Source organism: Rhea americana, unplaced genomic scaffold, assembly GCF_003343005.1.
Source record: "Rhea americana isolate MKP2758 unplaced genomic scaffold, rheAme1 scaffold_59, whole genome shotgun sequence".
In the NCBI taxonomy this organism is placed as follows: Eukaryota; Metazoa; Chordata; class Aves; order Rheiformes; family Rheidae; genus Rhea; species Rhea americana.
In genome coordinates this window covers 2,708,278-2,720,554 of record NW_028186745.1, presented here as the reverse complement: position 1 = coordinate 2,720,554, position 12,277 = coordinate 2,708,278, and the positions used below count along the sequence as shown (strand labels likewise).

At 35.7% G+C, this 12,277-nt stretch overlaps 1 protein-coding gene across 9 annotated transcripts in view; it reads right to left on the bottom strand.

The window, feature by feature from the left end:
- The window catches only part of DMD (dystrophin), a 1,137,868-nt gene that overhangs the window by 708,461 nt on the left and 417,130 nt on the right, over positions 1-12,277 (bottom strand). For all 9 annotated transcript variants that reach the window (XM_085319436.1, XM_085319439.1, XM_085319437.1 and 6 more), the window contains 2 exons: positions 8,526-8,696; positions 1,624-1,803 (listed from right to left, as the gene is read on the bottom strand). In XM_085319436.1, coding sequence (XP_085175562.1) covers positions 1,624-1,803; positions 8,526-8,696 — 351 coding nt within the window. The remainder of the gene's footprint in view (positions 1-1,623; positions 1,804-8,525; positions 8,697-12,277) is intronic.

Below are 12,277 nucleotides of genomic sequence, written 5' to 3'. Positions count from 1 at the left end.
AGGGAACTATGTGTACGTCTCAATATAGACTATAAGAACACGGATATTTTACTAGTGTAACAGCAACAGTCACTGTAACATGTCATTGAGCTGTTCTTTTTGGTCATAAAGAATATTACTTACTAGTACAGCAATTGCAGTTCTTTAAATTATTAAAATCCCTGTGCAGAACATATGTGTATCATACACAAGAGATTAAAGATTTTAGTAGCACTGTCCTTTCGCCCWCCACGTGCATCTCCATCCATCTCTACRCCTTAATCTAAAATTAATAAGCATAATAAAGGACCAACCTCCTCTCTTATACCTKCTTTATCAAGGGTTCTAGTAAATACTAATATAAAAATTCAAAGCAGAGAGAGAGAGAGAGAAGGTAGAATAATACATCAGTACACCAGTCTATAAACTCCATTACATGCTTCTTATAAACCATTCTATGTCAAAGCTGAGTAACTATATCCTACTGAAGGAAATGTTTAAGTTTTCCAGATAGAATACACCCAACCAGATATAACCAGATATGCACCCTGCATATAGCAGCAGAGGACCCACGATGGTGCTGTATGCCAGTCACAGACACATTCTTAAGGCAGCCACATGGACACTACTGGCGTGCTAAGATATCAAGCTCTGAAATGCTGAAGTCATGATAAAGGTTAATACACCTGTGAGAACCACTCCAATTCTCCGTGTTGAAACTGCTACTGCTACTTCTGCTACCTCGGCACTAGAAACAATGCAGAAGATCTTCTAAGGGATTCTGGTAGACAAATAGTTAATAACCTGCATTTAAGCATTCAAGTTATCATCGCTTCACAACAGAATGAATTTTAGGGGAGACTATAGTTAAGTACCTGCCAGTAGCTTGAAACAGCAGGAGCTAGAGCTCTGAGAACTGTATTATACGTGGTTTATGGTTTCATTTTGGACTGTCTAGTCCATTATTCTGGTCCCCTTAACTAAACATCTCCATCAAACACTACACCACACCATTGCCCAAAGGAAGCTCACACCGGTCTGGAGGATCAGATCATTGTTCAGAGCATACTGGGTGTGCACCCTGAGCAGAGCTTTGATTTAGTTGCCTCTGCAATGAATCTAGGTCACACACATCAAAGTAAACATGCTAGCCACAACAASACAAAAATGAGGATTTGCTTCCAAACCATACTAGTGATCTAAGCAGAAAGAGCAATGTGGTCAAAAGCAGTCGAAGTTACGAGTTTCAATGCCAAGACTTATTCAACTCATTTGATTGTTTTCTTCACTTGCTCCAAATGCAAGTAATTAAGGTCTTTGAGGAGAAACTGCTTTTTATTCATTAGGCAAAAGAACAATCCAGGAAAGCTCTACTGAGGCACACAGGAAAGGGAAGAGCTAACAAACAAGACTCCACAGTGCCGTCACTGTGTAAAAATGTAGCAAAACTGTTAAAATAGAGAGTAGAGAAAAAAACCAATGTGATTTTTTTGTTTATCTCTGTATTAGACAAGCATACTCTAAGGGACCAGAAAAAGCAATCCTACGAGGCAGAGCACCTAAGACTGGGCACCAACACTTCCTATGCATTTTTATATTAAAATCTTGTTTAGTAAACTATGTGCACAAATACATTACTCTTACCAGTAATAAATTGAACCATTCCTCTGCTCGTGAGGTTACTGCTATCCAATTACTGTTCAGGAGGCTGAGTTTATCCTCCACTAGACTTTCTTTTCCTTTCAGCACTGTCTTCAAATTCTCTCCTAAATCACTGATGCTCTTAAGATGGATCTGGCGTTTCTCAATCTCCTTCCGTGTTGCCTATAAGGAACAGAATAAAAAATAAAAATTCAGGAAATTAAAAATTCTCCACAGTAAGATCATCAAATATTAAAACAGCCAGTAAGTTCATACTGGAACACAATCACTCACTTCCTATAGGCAGCCAAGGAGTTCTGTGAAGAATAAGTAAAAAATAAATTGTTCTTTTCCAGCTCTGATAAAAATGTAAGTGTTCTTCATATTCTAATAATCATTTTTCATAATAGCTTAATTTTAAAAAATGTGTATTATCTCATTCCAAAGTTCAGCATACAATTTTAATAGTCAATTAAAAAAATGATTCCACATTTTACAATATTTATATTGAGGTACTTTAAGTTAGTTTGCATATAGTAAAATGAAATAGCTATCAAATAGCTAACACATAAAGCTCACAAAATAAATGAGACAACCATAAAGCATCATGATAATATCCCAAGTCTTACTGAACTGCATTGAAAATACCCAGATGAAGTTCTTTAATATTCCTATCATATTCAGCGCAGTCTTCTTCAGCAGAAGCCATGTTCTCCTGTCCTGTTAAACCTACCTGTAGAAATAAATCTTTTCATTCTACTCACCTGGGATTTCACTCTGCAAACTAGAATACTAAAATAGGCTATATCCACAGTATTTTAACATTTGAGTGACTAAAATATATGTGCAATCCTACAAGCATTCCAGCATTTCCAGCATCTCCTTGTACCATTATTTTTTTGTGAAGAGACTTAAATATTCTCACATATTTTTCTCAATACTCATGTCTTAACATCTGCAACATGTAAGAAGTCTAGCAAAAAGAGCAAAACCCCACATACTTATACCTTACATAAGACAACAGAAATTTAATACTGATGACACAATTGAAACTGAAAACTGATGACACAATTCAGAGTATTGCTGAGTACTTAAGGAGAAGCAAAAATTCCTTGTATCTAATATAACATATAATCAAGAGAAAAATTTTAGGACAAAAATTTCTCTGAACTCATGATCACCTGATCTCAAAGGATACAGCCAGATATGATCTCTGCTTATAAAACAAAGATCAAGGTAGAAATGAAGTGATCCAAACTGAACACAAACCAAAGTAAGCAGAAGAAAGGCAAGAATCACTAGTCTCCAGGGACTTACATTTCGTTTAGATAACCTGAATATACTGAAAGAAGAATCATCTCTAATCAAAGCACAGTCACAATTCTTAGACTTTAGGATCGACACTGCTATTGCAGTAGAACTACGTCTTTACCACCTCCATGCTCTAATACTCCTTGCATCAGTATGATTTTGTTAATAATGTGTTGTTAGGAAAGTAAAATTTTCATATTGCCATGAAGATGGCATAGTAATTACTCTCTTTGATTTAATACCATCTTAATAGTACCTCCAACTTACTTACCATATGTTACATTTAAAACAGTGCTTCATTCCGATACTTCACAGAATTAATGATCTCATTCTGTAATGTTKTTTCACACATAAGACTTTGCACTTGCATTTCAAGTAAGTAGGAGAAATTTTCAACATTCTACCACTTTGCTCAGACACTGAGGAATTGTAATAACATAATCTAGATGTGATTAATGCAGATTATTAACAAACCAGAAACTACAGAACAATAGAACCTGAAACAGAGTTTCAATTTCAACAGGTTCTTGTCAGACTAAAAGTAACAACAACATGCCCTTTTCCAGGGCAATTTTATCTCCTTTCACAGTGAACCCAAAATGTGATCATAAAAAAAATGAAACAAAGTTTAGCTTCAACTCAGGATGAAGAGTGCCGATCAGTTTTATCATCTTTTCTGAATGGTTTACTTCCATCTAGAAAAGAATTTCTGAAGCACATTTACTGCGGCTTGTGACTTTCTTCATATTTTACATGCATGCAATCTCTGACCAGTCTTGGGCTCAACTAGAAATGCAGATAGCCCGATCAGATAATTAAATGTCTGTTAACTAAAACTGCTATCCAAAAGCTGGCATTTCCCTCCTGATAAGTATCAAAGAGGACGGAAGCACTTCAGCTGATGGCAGGAGTTGCTCTTTCCAAAGAAAAGAAATAATGTAAACCAAAGGGTGCACCTTCAGAAAACAGAAAAACTAACACTCTTGTATACTGGCAAGTAAGGGATCATGCATAACCAGTAGGATAAATTATCAATCACACGTCCCCTTCACCTTCTTGAAAAACATTAAGGCCTTGAACACAATATCAAAGTGAAAAATGTCTTCTCTGCCAGTATTTCAATTCTCAGCTATTCAGAGTTCTTATGTATGAGTTCCTGGACCCACTGAATTCAACTAAAAAACTAGTAGTGGTGGTGAAAATGGCAGGACTCCACACTACACTATCCGTGAGGACCTTAAACAAGTCTCTGTATGATATAATACATTGTCTAGTAGGTAAACTAACGATTAAGTTAGCTTCAGTTCTTCCACAACATTGATAATACTTTCTTTTAATTTGACATTTCTTCATTATATTGTTTAGAATTCTCTTTCTTTCCACTATTTCTAGGCAGCGGCAGTGTACATCCATTRTAGTATAACAGATAGCATTAGCAATTTTGTAAATTGATTTTTTTTTTCATAAGGAAGTGAAAATTGTAACATCCTCCACATTAGCAGATGCTAACTAGGAACAACTGATGTTTGAAAACAGAAGCACATAGGAATGGCTTTTTTCTGAGAATATGGTGTAGAGGGTTTCTGAGTTATACTTTATAATGATAAGACTACTGCTCATCAAATTAAACTGTGTAGGAATATTTTTCAAGCACACTAGAATGGCGAAAAAGTAGCAAGGATAATATCTTAACTATGCTGTTCATTAACATCAGCAGATTTAAAAACTTCACAAACAGCAAGTGATAGATGAAAAGTTCTATATGATTCCACATTGTTTATATACTGTGGATTGCTAAAAAGTAATCTTAACAATTCAAATCCCTCTAAAAGAAGTCAGGAGGCTCAGAATTATTCAAAAACTGAGATTATGGCCATTTTGGTGGTTGATTAATGCATTTTTTGTATTTACACATAACACATTATTTATTTTTGTTGTGTTCTGGCTGCTGACTATCAATCAGTTGACACAATTTTCAGATAATTTTATTTTACTGATTTTACTGACAGAAAATATGTTGCTAAAATGTGTTAGCTAATGTAATTCTGTGTACTTCAAGTCAACTTTATACTCTGGTATTATATACCTCAAATAAAATATAGTCTTAAAACACTGGCAGAATCATAATGCTAACAGTAGGGATTGGTATAGAAATTTCTATAGAAACACTATTTGCCTTTTTCTTTTTGAGAACATTGCTCCGTGGTAATCCAGTTTTTTATCAGGCCAGTTCCTGATTAAAAGACAAATTAATCCCAGAACAGTTAATGGCTTCAGTGATAACTGTGTTCACTAAGTCTTCAAATTATAAAATAATTTCTAACATAAAATATGTAATGATTATTTTTCCACTCACATATCCTTTTTGCTATCTGAACGCAATGAATACAGTGGATTGAAGGCAATGGAAATATTTAACTTCTCTCTTCTGAGTAACAAAGTATGATTTACAGTTGTCAGGATATTGCCCATCTCATTTCACTTAACTCAGCCAACAAGGTTTTCTTATCCTTAAAGAATTTCTAGATTTCTCTTCATGTTCAGATTAATTTTTTTTTTTTAGTTAAGGTCACTTCCTACTCCAGGTGGACATTCCCATTTATTTCTGGGTGTTTACACCTTCAAGGCAACGTTTACATGTATTATTCTTTTATTCTAACCTCTATAATTATCTTTGAAACACTCTGAGTTCCTTTGACTTTTAAAGAAAATCCTTGGTACTGAAAATGAAAGAGGAAAAAAAGTGTAGTAATAAATATAGCTGCTTCCTGGTGCTGTACAGAAAGATTATGAGCTCTCTGGCTGCTCATATCCACAGCAGCACACCTCCAATTTCCAATTCATTCTCGCTACTGAGTTCTCCTCTCTCCTCCTCCGTTTCCCGGGCTGGTTTTTGCCGATCGCTTTCCTTACAGTGGCAGGCTGCTGGGTCTAATCCTGCCCCCAGCGCATTTCCTTAGATGGATTACTGCCTTCGGCAGCTTACTCTCCTCGGAGGCCCAAAGCGCCAAGGTGCGACATTACTCAGATATTGCGAGGCTCTGGTTCTGGGCACTGAATTATTGATGTACTGTTTTGTATGACGCCTCACTGAAATCCCAATAGGATATCAGTATAAGCCTGATTTAGGAAGTCTTCACAAGAGTTTTAAAGTCTGCATGAGAGCATACAGCGTTTCCTACCTGTTAGTGGGAAAGCTAGCACCTGCAGCCTACACTTTCTGCTGGAATGTTCAAAATTAAAAAGCCTCTTATATTTACATGAATACTAGCTTATATTTCATAAAAGGAATCCTGACAAAGGAGTTACAAAAGACACTGAGTTAATAAATACACATTCCTCAGCAAGAGGCAGCTGTTTTCACCCAAGGTTGTTCATTTATTCTTATTTTTGTGCTGAAGTGATTGAAGCASAATTGGTAAGATAGTACATGGGGACAGACATAAGGGATGGCTTCAGGCTGGAGCTGAAGCCAAAGTTTGGTTGTTACCAATTTCTTCTGCAACCCTTTTGGTATCAATTCCTCATGAGAATTCACAGTTCTCTATGGCATTCCTGAAGATTACTCAGTGGAGTCATTCACCTGTTTAACRTACATCTCGCATTGATATTTCTCATTTTAACTACATTTTGTTACCCTTTGATTGCCATGAGATAGAAATATGTAGTACTTGTTGTAGCGAGAGGGAGACCCAGCAAGGACTTYCCACTGGGTAACTGCACTGACCAGCAGCCTTGCTTTAAGGTSTCTTTATGCCACTTACAAAGCATTAAGGTTAATGACTAACTATTAAACAATACCAAAGACAAATCTTCCTATTTAAACYGCTTTGCAGCTGTGCACACCTGCATTAGCTTTCCTGAAAAAGCATACAGGAACATATGATTTGCATTTCCGTTTCAGCAGAAGTGTACTGTGTAGTTTAACATCACCAAAGTTTATTTTTGCTTTCTTTACTGGGGAAATGCAACAAACAACTGACAGATTAGTTTGGGGGCATTAAACCATATAATTGCATAAACCCTCTATTAAAAATCAGACATTTTTTCTTTATTATGTGTGATAAGATCAAAATATTAATCAAAACAGATGAGTTGAACTGAGTAGACTTAACTGCAGGAAAGGCAGTAAGTGAAAATGAGAAAATACTGAGCAGTTGTGGGGTTTCCAGGGATCAGGGTTTTTTGATAGTCAGAGCAGTAATAGTAGCCAAACAATCATGAATATTGTTCACTATATATTTTGGGCAATACTTTTAAAAAATTATAACTCTTAGAGACTGATGATAAAAAAGATTACATAACTCACAGAAGACTTGTAAAGCGTCAGAATTTTTCTTGTTACTTGTTTCGTAAATCAGCAGCTAAGGGTATTTCAAGGCTAAAGACATCTTATCAAGCTCGAAGAATGAAAGCAGTGGTTAAAGACCAAAAAAACAAAAGGAAATCTAAARCAAATTTTATTCCAGTGCTTGAAACCACTATAGTCTTGTAAAGAAGCAGTGAGTTTGCCTGCATATTTTTCATGAAAATTTATATAACACATATAGAAACTGGTAAGATTTTTAAAGGATTCTTCCTATTAAGCAGAGCTAACTGCTAAATCTTTGCACAAAGAAACTGCTTAASTTTTTGCTTTGTTTTGTTTAGAATTGATACAGGAACACTTACTCAAAATGCTGCTGGCTGCACAAAGTTATTTGGATTTTTGAAGCTTTAGATAATGTCAAGCAGAGTTTCCTCAAAAGCACAGATTTTAGTATGTGTGCATAGTGGTGGCCTAATTTGCTGGTGTTCTGAGTTAATGTGTATTTTCATTACATATGCAGAATATAAACTAGATTAGCTAGTGATGAGTGACATTGTGCTAAAGCCTTACCATCATACGTAGCTATAGTCTGATGAATAACTCTTGCATTCCTCAGTGATACTGTATAATTTTCATCTAATCTGCAGCACACATAGCAATTYTGAGGCAAGTTGCATTTTAGGCTTTGAGTTTTAACCTAACATAAGAGTTCAAGGTGAAGTCACAAAAGCTAAGAAATCCCCAGAATAAAAATGAATGAGCTCAAAAATAAAAGGATTAAGAAATCAAATATCTCACCTCTKGGCTGCTACTTGAACATGTGGAATATATAGTGCTCTAACATTCTTAATCTTGCATTTACTGGAGCTGTTTTACTGCTAAATAAACACTTTTCTAGCCATGGAAAGAACAGAATGAAGGAGAGAGAGGGAAAATTCTTCAGTTTAGTGATAGGGTACCTAAGAGACTCCTTCTCCAACTGTTCCAACCTGGATCTCTATTTGCATGGATACTGGAGAAATAATTTGATGTAGTCTACAAAAAAAGAAATCCTAATCTTTAATTTATTTCAATGAAGATTACTCCAATATGAAAAGTGAAGTRTGCTATGGATATATGCAGAGATAAGATGGTTACTTTTATAAGCACTAGTGTTATAATGGGGTAATACCATAGCAGTTCTGAAGTTCTGCCAATTTATGCAGCAGAGTCTTTATTCACTTTATTTATCAAGTTTTAATATGCAAAAGATGAGATATCTGAATGTACAGTGTTACATTGTTACCTTGCCCCAGGCAATTTCAGCATCCAAATTGCTAGGCATCCCCTGCACTGCTGATCTCTTTGTCAATTCAGCATCTGTCGCTGCAAGCCATTCTGTCAGAGCATTAATTTCTTTCYGTAGCTTCCGAGACAATTTCAAGCATTTCTCTAACTCCTGCTTTTTTTCTGTCACCTGCAGAAAGAAAAGACGTTTTTCTTAACTCTTCAGTCATGGTGTTTTAATGCCTTTTATATACCACTTTTATACACCATTTTTTCTGTAACAGCTGAACTTGTAGTTTTACAAGACAAGTTGTATTTTTAATACAGTTATAAATCTTCACTTAGTTCTCTCAATACCTGTAATTTTGCTGTTAGTATTAAAACCCTAAGAAAACAATCTGTGCATAACAATTCATTGAGTTTGAACTAGCAGCAGACCTCAGTGAACCTCCTCCTCCCCTTTGAAGTAATGCCTAGCAAACATTGGAAGAGATGAATTAGTAGGCTTTCCTCGAGACACAGAATAGATATCAAACCCCTTCAAACAGTATATTTTCATATAGATGGCTTTAGAGTGATACTGAACCCTCAGATTTTCTCTATGTAGTTACGCCACACAGAAAAAAAAATCTCTGCCAAACAAATCCTCAAAACTTRAAACACAAAAGCCACTGAACGATGTCAGTTAACCTAACCTTAACCTGCACAGTTAACCTTAAGTTTGGAATTTCTTAGCATGTGACTTGAATCACACTCTTCAAATGTAGCATTTCTGCATAGGAGTTTGTCATTTTTTTTCCTTTTTCAAAGCAAACTAGAAAAAAATCAGTAGAAACACGCCTCATTTGCAAACAATGTTAATAACATTTATTTGGGTCATTGTGGAACAACTCATATATTTTGCATTACCCTCTCTTTACCAAGCTGTCTTGCCTCGCTCCCATCACGTTATCAAAAAATGTGTCTGTCACTTTAGCAGGATGCAAGTTGTCCCCAGTACACAATCAGACTCACACCTATTCTGCARTGAGGACATTTGTGCTTTGGTCATATAATGATTTTATTTTCTTTCATATAGAGGGGGAAAATCAAAGTATACTGAGCTCAAATGCCTCCCTGAGATTCTGTTTGGTACTAACTGAAAGATTAGCCATCTCTCCTCTAAATAAATGAACACAGCGAAAGATACGTTTTCCTAGGCGTTCACAGGAGCTTACTAATAGTAGGCAAAACAGTGAGAACGTCAGGATATACTACAGACTTTTTAAAGGAAGTGCAGTTTGTAGTGCTAGCAATCTCAGGCTTCTTTTTCATCGGCCTCCCCATCTTCCATCATAAGTTTCCTTTCACATTCTTGCTCCTCATTCCCAGTGCATTTTTGCATGCCTAGTTCCCTTAGATAGCCAACCCCTTCTAATTTTCCCTTGAAGTCCATTCCCCACACGAGCCCAGGCTCTGGGCTTTGAAGCTGTTTGAATACAACCAGTGGCACACTGATCAAAGTTTGTGCTGCCTCCTAGTTCTCCTGTAAGGAGAATTTCACTATCCCCATGTAAACAGACCAGATTTTCCCAGAGAACAAGCAACAAAGTGTTCCCTGTCACGTTATCACTCAGTAGAGAGGTGCTACTAAAATCTCAGAATGCTTCTTCTTCCCTATGTGCTTTCTCATATGCCAAACTCATTAAATATGCCCTCAGAGTTAACAGTTCACAGAGAGGAAGAACTAGAGGTAAATCCCCAAGAAAGACCACACAACTCATCTCTTTAGCTAAATAGAGATTCACATACATGGAGTCAGGAATCCACATGTTTTTTTTCCTCCTCTGATCAGTATTAGTGATTCTGATCATTAGAAACAATCAAAATATTGCAGCTAACAAATACAAGGCATGGTAAAAAGGTATTCGTAGGTACTTAGCAGCAATACAAGGCAAAATGCATTATCCTAAGTGTGACTGAATCGTAAACACTTCATAGACTATAAAAAACCCCTACTGATATATGCTCAAACATGGAGAAATTTGGGTTATATATATTATATATATATATATATATATATATATATATATATTCTGCATATAATATAAATAATATTCCACTACTCCCATGTTCCAGGAGTTACTGTTTTATCAGTTTCTCTTTATACTTTGAATAGAAAAACATATTTCTAAAGAAAAATAGGAAACAGTGCCCTCTTAAGGCCTTCTGTTTTCTGCAATGGTATCAAATATGTGCTACAGCCATAATTTTTTTTTCCTGTATTTTAAAGCCATTTTAGTTATCTTAGATAGTTTACTTGCAGGAACCTTTGGATAAATAAAACTTACTGTCAATAAAATGGAAAACACAGATATTTAAAGCAAAAATAAAGGTTTAGTTTAGCCTTTTCATTTTACAGCCGAGGTCTAATAGTCAAATTCCCATGCAGCAGGGAGCAAGCGAGGAATGATCTGACCTTGTAACTGATAGCCTACACAGCGTGCAAGGCCCTTTGGAAGGCAGCAAGATCACTAATTACTGCCACTTTCTGTTATAGAGTATAGCCATCTCTTATGCTGAATCACCATAGAGAGATTTGGTGTACGGGTTATACAGACCCCTACCACATAGGCACTCCTATCCAACAAACTTATCTAAGCTGTAATACAGTTGTTTGTGCCTATATGTTTATAGGTATGTGTGTCAGAGAGAAAGAGAGACCACAGGCAAATGAATGCAAAAGCCTCCTGAAAATACTGAATGCAAAAGCAGGCACTGGCATGAAATATTTATTATCATTAATGCATGGTGACACACAAATGACATTTTGGCTTCTTGCAATTTCATCTCAAATCTATTTGCATTGAGATTACTACTACTTTTCAAACCATTGATCGCTGTTAGAAGACATATTTGGTCAAAAATCAGGGGCAAACTTTGGTATTCTGAGGATACAAAACTCATTCCTGGACCAGAAGATTAATCCTGGACTGGACAAGTCTAATGACAGGAATTTATATCCCTATGTGTATATGCTAAAAACAAAGAGAACAAACAGAACAAACTAACCTTCAACTCCCCTCCGTTTCAAAGGGGAGAAGAATTTTTAGATTCAGAGAGTCTCAAGTACTCATTGGCCAAATCATTTTTCTGTACAAAATGCTGTACGTATTGTAGGAAATTATTAGAAATAATTAAAATTCTGTTGATTACAATTTTCCTGACTGAGAGCTAGGCATTACACAACACTTCCATACACTTAATAAAATCCATTCCACATGCTTAAGAATGTACTTATTAGGGACTGTTTTAAATAGAAGCTCCTTCCTGAAGCACAATATGCGAACACATACCAAATCATGCAAGTGAGTCTACACATGAGTAAGTCTTTACCCTGAAGCTATACATTTCAGTCCTGAGACTTATTTATACTTACAGCTATTATACTTTTTTTTCTAAAAAAAAAAAAAAAAAAAGAGTGTTTCATTCTCCAAACTTAATAACATCAATTGGGACTGATAATGGGTAAGTGATTATTTTAGTTCTCTATATCTGAGCATTTGTGGCTCTAAAACAGTTAACTACCATACTATGTAAAAATAAATGTGAAAAACAAAATCTAGGAAAACAAAGTTAAACAAAGCATTTTGGATTTTTGACCTACATTAATTTGCAATATTGCTCACTTCAGATCACTAACGGCTCCCTAATGGCACATTTTTATCCTTTCATTAGATATGCATCTTTCTGTTGTTATGTTAACTATAATGCAGTAATATGTGCTGTAGC